The sequence below is a fragment of the Perognathus longimembris genome, chromosome 12, assembly GCF_023159225.1.
Source record: "Perognathus longimembris pacificus isolate PPM17 chromosome 12, ASM2315922v1, whole genome shotgun sequence".
Classification (NCBI taxonomy): domain Eukaryota; kingdom Metazoa; phylum Chordata; class Mammalia; order Rodentia; family Heteromyidae; genus Perognathus; species Perognathus longimembris.
Window position 1 is genome coordinate 62938486 of NC_063172.1, and position 14282 is coordinate 62952767.

At 38.7% G+C, this 14282-nt stretch overlaps 1 protein-coding gene across 1 annotated transcript in view; it reads left to right on the top strand.

Annotated features, from left to right (window-relative positions):
* Nucleotides 1-8804: 8804 nt before the first annotated feature.
* Nkain3 (sodium/potassium transporting ATPase interacting 3) overlaps nucleotides 8805-14282 on the top strand; it is a 233266-nt gene continuing 227788 nt past the window's right edge. The window contains exons 1-2 of the mRNA XM_048358671.1: nucleotides 8805-8909; nucleotides 10796-10933. Of these exons, the coding sequence (XP_048214628.1) occupies nucleotides 8805-8909; nucleotides 10796-10933 (243 nt within the window). The remainder of the gene's footprint in view (nucleotides 8910-10795; nucleotides 10934-14282) is intronic.

Consider the following 14282-nt stretch of genomic DNA (forward strand, 5'->3'; position numbering starts at 1 on the left):
GAATCCATTGAAAGTTGTGATTCAATGTTCTTTGGTAGTGCTGGGAGACAGTGGATGTTTTGTCTCTCCGTGTGGTCTCTTTGGACACCATGGAATAGGCATGTGCTTAATGGGTGGTGGAAAATCTCCTCATAGCCTAGCAGGCTTCAGCTTCTGCTATCCCTACACCTGGTTCCAGTAAACACTCACACTCATCACAGGGTCTTTGCTGGCACCATGAGGATACACAACACAGCATTTCAGCAGTAATGACCACCCCAGCTCCTCTTCAGGCTTCTCCCATGCTATCTTTGCCTTGCATGTTGAAAGTCTATGCTTCCTGCTTCGTAGTTCTTGGCATGCACAGAGAGGGGCCCTATTGTTTTGTGTGTGGTGTTTGCCAGAAGTGGACTGATAATTTTCTAAATGTTTTATCTGTTGTTCAGTTGCTCATTTCTTAGATTGTGGGCTAGAGAGAGATTTGGGGACTTCTTCTGAGTCATCAGCTTCATCTGTTGCACTGAAAGTGTACAAAAGCAAAAGTCATATTCAGGAACACCACTACCTCATAATTCCTCAGGTCACTACCTGCTTTAGCTTCTTTTCAACTTGAAATGATCCTGGGTTTATTGTATACATGGTGTCCAGGGTATCTAGATGTACTTAGCAAGAGAAAGGCTCTGAAAAGTGGGTTAACTCCGTATTACTGCTACTGGACGTCTTGTTATATTTTGTCTAATTTATCCCTATGAATTATTTATTGCTATAAGCTTGCTAAATCCATGAACGAGGCACAAAAAATAATGTCAATGAAAACAATACACATATTTTAATAAAATATTTAGTTAATGTACACATTAGTTTCCAACTGAGAAGAGAAGCAGACAAGGATGTAAATGACGTAGACCGTGTATCCTGGCTGAGGTTGATTCCTGGGCCCTTTGCATTTGTCTCTGCTCAAGCTTTCTTTGAGTTAGTTTATGTAAGGGGAGGGTTAAAATGGCATTTATTGAAACAGATGACATATCCTATTAATGTATATCACTAAGTGAGCTGTCTCCTCAAATTTTATAAGAAATGGAGATAGATTTGTGAAGTCATTATTCTTTTACTTTCAAATGCAAGACTGACACATAGGTCATGAACATCAAAGTGTGGTTTACTGTAATTTTAACTTTGCTCTGGACTGAAACATGGAACAGTAATTAATCATACTTTGCATATAAAACTGTGAGGCAAAATAAAAGACTGCAAATATGGCTTGTCACTACAAGCAAATGTTTAGGAGTTGCAAGCTCACGTGGTGTGGTCTATTCTGGTCTGTGTGCATCAGGGGTCAAAAAGTTAACTTTTATTTACCTGTCACTAAAAAATCCAGAAGGTAGATCACACACATGACAACTCCTGTTTCATTATCCTATCGCATATTTACATCTAAGAAATGAAGGACTAAGAAGTTGATGGAAGCATCTCTGGTTCTTTCAGTGAGATATTATTGTCCATAAAATATCAGCATGGAGAAGAGAGCTGGATTCAGATTGTCCCAGAGCAAAGACACTGCCAAGGTGGCTCATAGCTACCGTCAAAACATAAATATGGAGAGAAGGAAAGAAGCCTCATGGTCATACAAGAAACACCTGAGGCACTATTGCAGGCTTTCATTAGTTCTATAAGAAGCACACAGCTTTGTGGTTGCCCCTGTTTTACCTTCCTCAGATTGTGAGTAAGAATATTGAAGCAGTTAAAGAACTTGGAATATAAAATGTAGATAAGTTTTTTCTAGTTTTGGGAGGGGAAGAGAAGCACAAAAATGGTGGGACAAAAGGTGCACCAGCTCAGCAATGAAACCCACTAACCACTATGTTGCAAATGAGCAACTTGAGGGGGGTGAGGTGAGAGAAATCGCTGGCGGGGGGGGGGGGGGAATGGAAGAGAATGAGGGAGGAGAGGACACTGTAAGGAAATAGATGCATTGCATAACTTATGTAACTGTAACGCCTCTGTATATCACCTTTAAAATAAAATTCAATTTTTCAAAAAAATCAAAATGCTACTCAAAAAAAAAAAAAGAAAGGAAAAGAAACTTCACAGTAAAAGCAGTTAACGATGATAAGCTACTTTAACAGCAACAATTATTTAAACATAGATGCTATTTTATGTTACAATTGTCGTTCTATAGGTAAAGACTTTGGTAAGTTCAAAGATTTCATTTTTTACACTATTTTTAAAAAGGAGACATGTAACTTCATTCCAAAAATAATGACTAGTTCTTGCTGAAAAAATATTTTATATATTTTTTTAACAATAGTTAGAGGTGATGTCTACTACAAGTAAAAGGAGAAAGGGCTTTTAAAGAAACTTTTGGCCCATAACCCTCTCCTCTGTCTTCTCATGCTGGGTTGCCATTTATGTAACACCACCACAGGGAGTCTTAAATGCCAAGGCGGGCATGTTCCTGCCAGCTGTTGGTAGGATTGTATAGGTCACTCAGCCTAGGGGTTCAACATTAGTGCTCTCCAATCTATTATGGCTCCACTGGAGGGTTGAAATTCAATCTTCAATCACTGTTCTGTAACAAATTGGCATTTGGGGCTTTTGCTAAAATCATTCCTTTATTTCTGAGTTGAGCTGTTCATAGTCAGTAGCTGCCTTTCTGAAGGGACATTTGTGCTTGGAAGTTAGAAGGAGGAGGACTTAGTTTGGAGGAATTGCGAGATGATTTCCGAAAGGCCCACTACTTAGATGCTAAATGAAATGGTATATAAGTGACCCTTTCAAGAGCTCAAGTGACACCTTTAGGCAAACATGAAAGATTAATACCTTCCACTTCATTTGGGGAAGTATCATTCAGTTAGTATGATAGAAGGAACAAGAGACATCATACCCTAATTTTTTAGGCCATGATTTGTTTTATGTCTCTATCATTGTATGTTATTAGGGGGAAAAACGTTCTTTTGATAAGAACAATTTTGTTGATGTTTACTTAATTATAAGTGCTTCATTTCCCTTCATTAGACCTCACAGCTTGGAACATTGAATAGTTATTTAAGCTAATTAGACTGATATGAGAAGATTGGGTACTAAAAGAATCCCAGGTTGTGAATAACCTGAATGTTATTTTTAACGGGCATTACAGGATGTTTTGTGCCCAATCCTTGCCTAGTATTTGAATTATTACAATTATATTTGGTCTAGCATACTTCGAGAAACACTTGACATTTATTTCTGTGGCCATGGTAGCAGATAGGGAGGAGGGAGCATCTTGACAAGTATTCAGCCCAGCAGGGAGCTCCGGGCTCCTTGCTTAGAGACACTATTAAAATGCACGGTCCATGGGTGAACCATCAGCACGTGGTTCTAATTTGCCTTAAATCACAGGATGAGGACAGCTCAACTTGGAATCTATCATCTGAGGCTGTGCAAGAACTTCTATAAGGGATCCAAACACATTTACTTCAAAACCATAATATTTCTTTCCCTTTTTAGTGACTGAATGATAGATACCTACTCTGCCAGTTTTCTTTGGTCAGAGTGAACATGTAAGCCTAATTGACCTGGTTTATCATTCACTTTGCAGAGATAATTGTCCTTTACGCTTGGGTTACTTAGTATTTCCACAATGTTCCTGTTCTAAATTTCCTTCTTTCATACTTAGCCTTCATTCTCTTCTCCTCACTCTGGCTCCACATACCTACAGAAGCGCCAATGGCTTTTCAGGACTCTGGACATCTGAAAGTCCAGCAATGAGGACAGTGGCCACCATAGTACAGTGTTTTAAGTTCATCTCATTTCATTCTTTTCACTAAGTCATTGATTTCTGATTTCACTGGTATCCTCTTTGCTATGTGACCCCTACCAAAAATAATACAAATTCCTACAGAATGGTAGGACCTTTAATACTGTACCTATCTTTATTAGCTATGGCCAAACCCAGAAATCTGAGATCCATGTCAAAGACTGGCACATCCTAAACCTGGTGGCCTGTCTATACACACTTACAAAACGTCTCTAGAAATGTGCCTGCTTTAGGACTGTGGAAAATATCAGATTTTTAGAACTTTTGAAATGTGCAATGAGGAGAAAAGTTGGTGGTGCCAGTGATTTTGATCTTTTCTTCAAACATGAAATAAAATTTCCAAATATGCCTGGTGCCAGTAGTTGATGCCTGTAATCATAGCTACCCAGGAGGCTGAAATCTGAGGATCACGGTTCAAAGTCAGCATGGACAGGAAAGTCCGTGAGACTCTTATCTTCAGTTAACCACCAGAAAACCATAGTGGTGCTGTGGCTCAAGATGTAGAGTGCTAGTCTTGAGCTGAAGAGCTTAGCGACAGTGCCCAAGCCCAGAGTTCAAGCCCCATGACGGACAAAAAGAAATCCAAAAAAGGTTGAAACATAAGTCAGTGTGAGCCCTTTCTGTGCATGTAGATTTTGACTATCATTCACATCATGCATGAAAACTATCAGGAACCGAATGGCTAAGAGATTTAAGAATAGGTTAAATATTGACGGAGCTGCTGGTTCTGTGGACTGGCAGATGTAAAGAAACCTGCTTCAAACAGAAAACAAGATGTCAGAGAAATGAGCCCTTTATATACTGCTGGTAGAATTATATATTGGTCTGGCTGATCAGTTCTTTAAAGCATGAAAAATAGAACTTCATATAACCCAGAAAGAATCACAATTCAGGGTGCTATACAGATACCTGCATACCCATGCTTGTTACACTACTAACCATAGTGGAGTTATGGAATTAACTACCTACTTATCAGTGGGTGACTGGAAAAAAAAAACACCAAGATAAAACATATACCATGTATACAAACAGGGCTTCATTAGCCACAAAAAGAATGGAATGATGTTTGCGGAAAAACAGGTGGAACTGAATATTATCATGTCATGTGATATAAGCTAGTCTCCCAAAGGCATGTATCATGTCTTTTCTTTCATACATGGAACCTAGGATGGAATAAAAGGACATGGAAGTAAAAGGAAGACTACTATGGACACAGAAGAGGTAAAGGATGATGAGGAAAAGAAAACATAAAGAGAGTATGATTATGAGCACAATGTATTTTATGCATATATAGATATCCCTTACTTTGTTCAATTAACAATGCTAACAACAAAAGAAAAAGAAAGAACATTGCTTGTTGATCTCAAAAAACAAGAGAGAAAAATGGAAACCTAATTCAATCACCCAGAGCTTCTTTGAAATGGGCTAAGAAATACCAATTTAGCTAATAAAACGTTAGTTAGAACTTTCAAATCCTTACTTTAAGGAAAGATTTAATCCTTTGTGATTCAAATATTTACCCCATAAATCTCTAAAGTAGAATCAACTCAGCAAAAGGTAGCAGTCATAAAATATGCTTTAATATCAGTCTTTTGTGAGACTATGGTTTGACCAAATCCTTTCTTATAACCACAACACAACTGACCCTGTTTCCATCTTTTTTATTGCATTTGTCTCCAAGGAGCTGGGGGAACCTTCCAAGGGGAATGAAAGCAAAAGGTAGCTTGCTTTTCTCACTGTTGATTCTTCAAGGCACTTAAAAATGAGCCCCCTTCCTCGGCCTTTGTTTGGAGCTAAGCATAACGAAGAGATCTAGCCAAGATACCCAGAACCTTATTTGGAAGTTTTGAAACTTTAATTCAGTATGAATTAATTTTCATGACTTGGAGAAATTATATAAGTAATTATAAAAGATATCATATGAGAGAATGTTAATCATCACTGATGAATCTGTAGGACACCTACTGTATTTTATTGTAATTTTATTAATTGTGGTTGCCATTTTATTTAATGAATCTATTTTTTTTTTTTTGGTGGTGCCGAATTTGAACTGAGTGCTGAGCTACCCCTCTGGACCTTTTTTGCACTGGTTATTGTGTGGTGTGTGTGTGTGTGTGTGTGTGTGTGTGTGTGTGTGTGTGTGTGTGTGTGTGTGTGTGATTAATTGGAGATAAGAGTCTCACCTACTTAGATATCTGGGCTGGCTAATAACCACAGTCCTTACTAGCAGAGATTACAGATGTGAGTCTCTGGTGCTCAGCTGCACTGCTTATTTTTAAAATCCGGTTTTGCTTTTTGCCTGGGCCCATGCCTCCTGTTTGAGACTCATCCTAGTAGCTGTGATGACAGACGTGACCACTACACTCAACTTCTTTTACTGAGATATCACCTCATGAACTTTTTGGACTACGCTTGGCTGCGATTACAATCCTCTTGATCTCCGACACTTGCATAACTAGGATGACAGGAGTGCCTACTGAGAATCGGTCTCTTGTGTGTGCCCACGACAGCCTCAAACCCACAGTCCTACCAATCTCAGCATTAACTTAGTTGGGATCATACACAAGAGCCCTCGGGCCTGGTTGCCATTATTTTAGCTCATTAGTGAAAGAGACTTTTTCCCTATCATGTTCTTGAGAGCTCCCAGTTCTTACCTATCTTATCTTTCACTTAGAAATGATTCCAGGGTTATTTGGGTCAGTGCCTCTTGTTCTGTTTCAAGTTAGTGATTGGTTAGTTTTGTTTGTCCTAGAGTCTTGTTTTCTTTATGCTTCCTTGCTTTCCTACCTCTGTTTAAGCCTTCTGGCCTTCAGTTGTCTCATTTACACCTTCTTGCCTATAGAATCTCTGTAGGGACCCCTTCTGAACCCCAGTCCTTCCATCGCCGTCTGGAATGGGCTGCTTTCTATTCATGAGTTCTTCACAAATGAACTGACTCTCTCCCAGTGCTCCCTGGATGTAGTCACGATTTCCTAGGTGCTGTTTACAGTGACAGGAGAATACATGTTTAAAAATAAGTCTGCAAACAAACCTTGGTTCTTAGCATTTTCCAGTTTCCGTTTGGTAAATAATTCTTGTAGTAGCCAAGTGGATGTGGATGGTGCATTTGGTAAGAGATGTGTATGACTCATATTACCTCCATCGGACGACAATTAGAGCCATTAGACAGTGAGAGTTCTAAAATGTGTTCATGACCTAATAAAATGACCCAGGAATTTTTAAATTTTATCCAACTCATTACTATCATGCTGTAGCACTGGAACAGTAATATCTTTTGGAACTGGAGGTATGGCTAAGTGGTGTAGCACCAGCCATAAGCAAGAGCACAAAGCCCTGAGCTCAAACTCCAGCACCAACACACATACACACACACACACACACACACACACACACAAACACACACGACTCTTGTGTCTCTAGATTTTATGACTTTCGGAGAGAGAATGTTTTTGGTCAACTAAGTGACAAAACACATTCAAATACAATTAGAGTAACTAGTATAAGAAATATAGTGATATTTTATTTTATTTTGTTTTTGGTGCTAGTCCTAGGGCCTCACTTCAGGGCCTGGGCATTGTCCCTGAGCTTTTTTTGCTCAAGACTATCACTTGCCACTTGAGCCACAGCGCCTCTTCTATCTTTTCCTAAGTAGTTTATTGAAGTCTCACAAACTTTCTTGCCTAACCTGACTTTGAACCTCAGTCCTCAGATCTCAGCCTCCTGAGTAGCTAGGATTACAGCAGTGAGCCACTAGTGCCCAGCTTGATATTTTATTTTTGGAGGTGCTTTATAAATTGTTAATGTTTTGAATGAAATACAATGCTCAAATCTCCTCATTTCTATAGCTGTTGAAGCTGCCCTCTGCCTTATTTTTGATAGATATTCATTCCCTCTCCCATCCCTACTTTGTAGACAGAATTTTTCTGTGTATCTTGAGATGATCTGAAACTCACTGTCCTCCAACATCAGCTTCCTGAGTGCTGGGATTACAGATGTGAACGATCCCACCTTGTTCTATTTGTGCTTTTAGGGCAACATACCTGAAATCTATTCTTTTCTTTTCTTTCTTTTTTTTTTTTTTTTTTGCCAATCCTGGGCCTTGGGACTCAAGGCCTGAGCACTGTTCCTGGATTCTATTTGCTCAAGGCTAGCACTCTACCTCTTGAGCCACAGCGCCACTTCTGGCACTTTTTCTGCTTATGTAGTGCTAAGGAATCGAACCCAGGGCTTCATGCATGCTAGGCAAGCACTCTACCGCTAAGCCACATTCCAGCCCTGAAATCCTTTTTTTTTTAAGTTCCTGAAGAATAGGATTTGAATATCCTGTATAATAATAAGGATGTCTGATTTCTAATAACCAGCATTAGTGTGCTGGTTTTTCTTCCATGTGATCAAATGGAACACTTATGTATCTTCTGACAGAAGAGGAAATGGTTTGGGGTGTGATTTTCTGTTTGAAAAGTTCACTTTAATGATTTTTGTGATACACGACAGCTTTAAGATAGGGTTGCATTTTGAGAATAAATTGTCTATGACTATACTTCAAGGCTGATTTTTTCTCTTCAGACCATCATTCCTACTTGGACATGAAAAAAAGGTACATATTTATTTCAGTGATGGGCCAATAAATAAAACGTTGCATTTTTCAGGAGAAAGTGCCTGGAAACTAATTAGCGTCAGAAGCAGAGACAGATAGGAGATTGAAAACACTATGCTCTGGTTATTTTGTGCTCTAGAATGTCTGTGCATCTGTGGGCACGGGAGATTGTGACAAATCACCATGATCAGGAAATCCCCACGAAACGGATTTGGATCCATTGTGATTTGCCTTAGACATTAGCTCTTTCTCCTTCTCTCCATAGCTTGCTGAAGGCAAATTTCAAACAAAGTAAATTCCACTTAGTGGATGAAGGATATTTCTTTCTGTCTGTGGAAATTAAAGCTATTCAGCTGTACACCTGCTGCATAGGTAGGAAACTAGCTAGGGTGGCATTTCTATTTTAAAGTGGCCATTTCTAGTGCCATCAGTATGGCTAATCACAGGATTGTTAGGGCAGAATTACTGTTTGATCAAAGGAAACCTAGAAAAATGCCTGAAATCTGTGACGAGTGTCCAAAAACAGCAGTTGGAATTGTAAACGTTTTAGGTATAGCATACAAGGGATGCCATTTGTATATGATAATGACCTTGTTAGTATTCATTAGGCTATCTAAAGCTCATCTGTTTAATCATAAATAGTTTGCCAATAGCTTAATGTTGTGAAGTGAAAATGTAATTAAATAGAATGCAAGTGTAATAAGCCGTAGCGTGTCTAAATTATTGTGGCTCCATCATTTTTATTTGGGTATTCAGAAAGGTGTTTGCCTAATCTGAGTGAAATATAATTGACAAAAACTTTTATTTATTTTCTTCTTTTGGTGCCAGTACTGGTGTTGGAACTCGTGGTATTGTGCTCTCAAATGGCTTTTTAAGCCAAGCGTGGCATTCTACCACTTCAGCCACAACTCCAGTTCAAGCTTTTTCTGCTTAATTGGCGATAAGCGTACCTGGAGAGCTGGGAATGTGGCCCCGTGGTAGAGTGCTTGCCTAGCATGCATGATGCCCCTGGGTTCAATTCCTCAGCACCACATAAACAGAAAAAGCCAGAAGTGGTGCTGTGGCTCAAGTGGTAGAGTGCTAGCCTTGAGCAAACTGAAGCCAGGGACCATGCTCAGGCCCTGAGTTCAAGCCCCCGGATTGGCAAAAAAAGAAAAAAAGAGTACCAGGAATTTCCTGATCACACTGGCTTTGAGCTGTCCCTGATCCTTAGATTTTAGCCTTCCGAGTGGCTAGAATTACAGGTGTGAACCACTGGCTCTTGTCTCAAAGGAACTACTGAACTCCACCTTTTTTTAATCAGTCTTAAACCTAGCAAAAATAATCTTCATACTGAAAAGTATTTACATATTATCATTACTGTAGAGAAAGAAAAAAAAGATACCAAATAGATTCCATTTCTTGTGTTAGTTTTCCAATACTGCAATCTTATAGACCTAAGTAAATCACCTTAAGGTAGGAAAGGTTCATTTTTGCTCATGGTCACGAAGGCTTTAGTCCTTGGTCATCTGGCTCCATGGTTTCAGGGCCTCTGTGGAGCCAGAACAGTCACAGTGTCCAGGAGAGGGTAGAGGGTGTAGGGGAACAAAGCTGGTCACCTCATAGTGTCCAGGAAACAAAGAAGAAAGGAAAGAACCAGGACACAATGGACCCTTCAAGGGAATGCCCCCAGTGACCTACTTCCTCCAGCCATGCCTCTCCTTCTGGCGTTTCTACCACCTCACATTCATAGCCTTTACACTATGAATCCATCAGTGGATTAAACTGATGAGGAAGGTAAGGCCAATCACATCCCAAGGTCCACCTCTGAACACTCGTGTGTTGGGGATTTTGGACTTCATTTCGCATTCAAATTATGTCAGTATATCCTTCATACAAGAAGACAAGGATTATTCATCAGATATTTTCCCCAAAAGAATCATAGCAGTTGTTACTTTGCAAATTTGAACAAAAAAGTTTTTATTCTAGTTATGTAATTATTAGTCTAGGTATGTACTAAACTAATGATTTTACTAAAAATAATGGCAAATTTCGGTCACATGTGCCTGATTTTCTACTGAAGGAAATAACGTAAGGAGTACATCTAACTTTTGAGACAGGTTTAAGATCTAGTCATCATTGAAATCACAATATTTAAAGTTATCTTAGTTTGTTTTCTGATAAAAGTTAAATAACAATACATTACATAGATACCAAAATTACAATGATAAGGGCTCCAGAAACATCTCTATAATTCAGTACTTGTTTAGATATGCAGCCCTAGATTAGATTTTCAGCACCACAAAAACAAGAAGTTGTTGACAATGGTGTTGGTAAAGTATGTTTTAAGTTGAATATTCAGAATTTTTCCACTGAGAAACAGTAATTAAAATGGTATAGTGGTGCTGGGATTATCTACTAATGAACCCATTGTTTTATTGCAGCTCTCAGCCTTAGAGAGGCAGATCTTTGACTTCCTCGGCTTCCAGTGGGCTCCTATTCTTGGAAATTTCCTACATATAATAGTAGTCATACTGGGTTTATTTGGAACCATTCAGTACAGACCTCGATACATCATGGTGGTAAGTCTTACTTTAATCATGTCTCTTGATATCAAGTCTACAAAATTTCTCTAAGATAAAGAAAATAATTTAAGTAGTACTCTCTAGTATGAGGTGGTATTACTGCTCTAACCTTTAAATAAATAAGTCCGTTTTGTTAAACGTTCATCTGAAGGGCAAACAATACCATGCCTGCTTTACAGTGAAAGCAAAGCATCATGCTCTTAAGTCTGAGTTGGCATAGTGGGACTCAGAGCAACTACGTTTCAGTTTCACAAGAAAACTCAATGTAGATTTTGCATACAGGAGGAGGTATGGTCATGATGTTGTGAATTGTATACTAACAATGTCTTGTTATACTAACTTATCATAAGCCTTTAGTAACTATCTCAGCAGCCCTAGAAAACAAATCTAGATAATATAATTGATTAGTCACTGAAATCAGTGATATGTAATTTATAATCAGAACATTACAAATACATGTATAGTAAGATACTTACTGATTTACTGGTATACCATTCATACATTTCATGCTATTTATTATTTAATGCTTGTCTTTTGTCAAGGAAAATTTGAAATATAGTCCTTCCTCCAAATTATACCAAACAGGATCAAACCTCTCTCCAGCCTAGGACAATTTAAGAAATGCAGTAGTGTCACCTACAATCTAATAGAAATTATTCATAGTAACTGGTTGTAATTTTTTCTTTTAAAAAAAAAGTATCATTTTAAGCTACCTGTGTTAGAAGGTTGTGAGGGATAATAAGCAGTAATAATAAAGGAATTACAAACAGTAATAAGGTATTATAAAAGTCTCAGCAGGCCTGACTATATAGAATAGAATTTAATAGAATTTTGTGACGTTTTTGCAATACAGTGACAACCACATTAGAAAACCACGTCTTCAAAATGTGCTGTCTTTCCATTTTCATGTTGTCTAATCTGTTCCTTGACAATGCACTAGCTCTCTACTTCAGATCTCAAAACTGGCCTCCGGATGTTTCTCATCGTCGTTTGGAGGTGACCATAACTGCTCAACAGCTCGCCGCTGCATCCACAGGCCCCCGGAGTGTTTGGTGGCAATCCACTTGCTGCACAAACACATCATTTCTGCTTTACTCCCATTCTTCAAAAAATATATATAACTTCTATTGAACCTCTGCATAAATTGTCAAAAGGCATTGGACTTGCTACATTAAACGTTTTAATGTCATGCACAGCACCAAGTTTCTTCTAGATTCTAAACACTGGTATAATACCCATCACTAGCATTTATTTTGTTTTGTACTCTTGTTAGACAACTAAGATGCAAAATTCCAGATGTCTGCAAAACAATGACTTCCATGGATGATACTGAAGATGGCTATTAGACACATCACTACACCCTTGGCTGAGGCTGCTGCCTTTCTTCTGCTATATATAGATTTTCTGGTTGCTTCTTTCTCCCATCTGAGGTGTCCTTTGCATTTTCATAAACTATGGCCTAACATCCTTCCCTGGTTCCTTATAACAAACAATCAGAAGAGTTTTGTCTGATGCATGTGACCAAATTCATCTCAAAAACCTTTTTTCCTTCTCTCCTTCCTGCCTCTCTGACTTCCTATCTTCTTTCCTCCCTCCCTTCTTCTGATCATCATTCCTTTTCCCCTCTTCTAATAGTCATCCTTTTCTCTTTCTTTATTTGAATTTAAAATATATTAACTTATTTCTTCTAAATGTCCAGTATTGTGTTAGGTGTAGGGTACACCTGATTAGTGGTAGAAAGGAAGGAGTACGGGGTGTAATGAGATAGCTAGTGAGGGTTAAGCAGGGTAAAGTGCTCTGTGAAGTACTGGGAGCAGAGATACACTGTGATTGAATGAGAGACCACAGGGAATAAGGGGTGAAGGAGATTCCAAGCAGGAAGCATCATAGAGCACTTAAGAGGTGCTCATAAGCATCCATTGAGTACTGTACTATCCTTGAGCTTGATAACTAGAACACAATGTAAATGACAGAACCCTCGCGATTCAGATACTTCTTAGGGAAGAGGAAAGAAACAGGATCATGATCCAGAATTCTTTACAGGTGGTTGAATGACTAGAAAAAAATGGAAAGATAATAGGATTGCTAGAGACCTGGAAAGGATGCTGTAAGCCCAGTGTAGAGACTTTTCAGGACAGATAGATCATGTTTTTGTGCTCCTGTGCTCTCTGCTCTCCTGCCTCTCTAGCTTCTTGTTTTCATTGCCTTGTCTAGTTTATAGGCCCCAGCTCTAACAACATTCTTCAATCTATTTTAATGATTAATTGCTGTCCTCCATAGCGTCTGTGTCATGATCAGGTTTAATAATTTGTTTACTTTTAAGTCTTCTCTACTAGACAAAGAGCCATTGAGAACAGGGAAAGTTATGGGTGTTCTATATATTTATTCATTGTTTGCTCATCTCTTTCTTTATGGGTTCACATGAATGAGCTGTCAAGCATTTCTCTCTCTCTCTCTCTCTCTCTCTCTCTCTCTCTTCCTCCTTCCTCGCTCCCCTCCCTGCCTTCTTGATTCTATATCCATGGACAAGTGCTTTTTAGATTCCAGAATCCTGAAAGGAAGCCAGATTTAAGAAAACTAATTCATATCTTTGCTCATCTAATTGTCTGTTTTATTGCATCTCCAACCAAATCTCTATGCTTTTTATTTGCTTTCTTACTAAAACTGTCCCAGAAAGGTGGGAGAAAGAAAGCAGTAAATCATTAGGACAGCTCCCCATAACAAAGTTTTCATTTGGTTTATTTTATCCTCCCAAATACCTGATGAGGTCTGTTTTTGTATCTCTTATTATTCAGATGAGGAAAGAGGTTATAAAGGTTGAATAACTTGCCTGGGACACAAGCACAAGGAGGAGGGAAACTGAATTCTTTGTCTTCACTTCTCTTATGGAAGTTGCTTTCGAGCAATCTGCTTTCCTTCTCCTGCTATATTTCAAATCACCTGTGACAATGGTCAGTGTAAGTGGTGACACTGGAAATATTCTTACCTTGCATCTGTAGCCAGTCTTAAAACAGGATTACCCCCGAGGCTCTCATAGTTGCCATGATATTGAAAGAACCAGAAACCCACCAGCATCAGGAGTGTGGCAAAGGTACTTTTTCATGAGGAACACATGTTGCTTTGTAGGAAGGTGAACACACTAAATTGGTTAGATTGTTTTAGAAAAATTTGATTAGACACTAACTGGTGTCCTGGATTTGATTCCCATATTTTAATGAAAGACTGAAAATAAATGTGACCTACATTTATGAGCCAAGGTGTGTTTTCAAAGACATCGACTTTTTAATGACAGTGAGAGGAAGCCTGGATCAGAAATCCAAACGGACTTTTCCCTGAGCAGGAAATG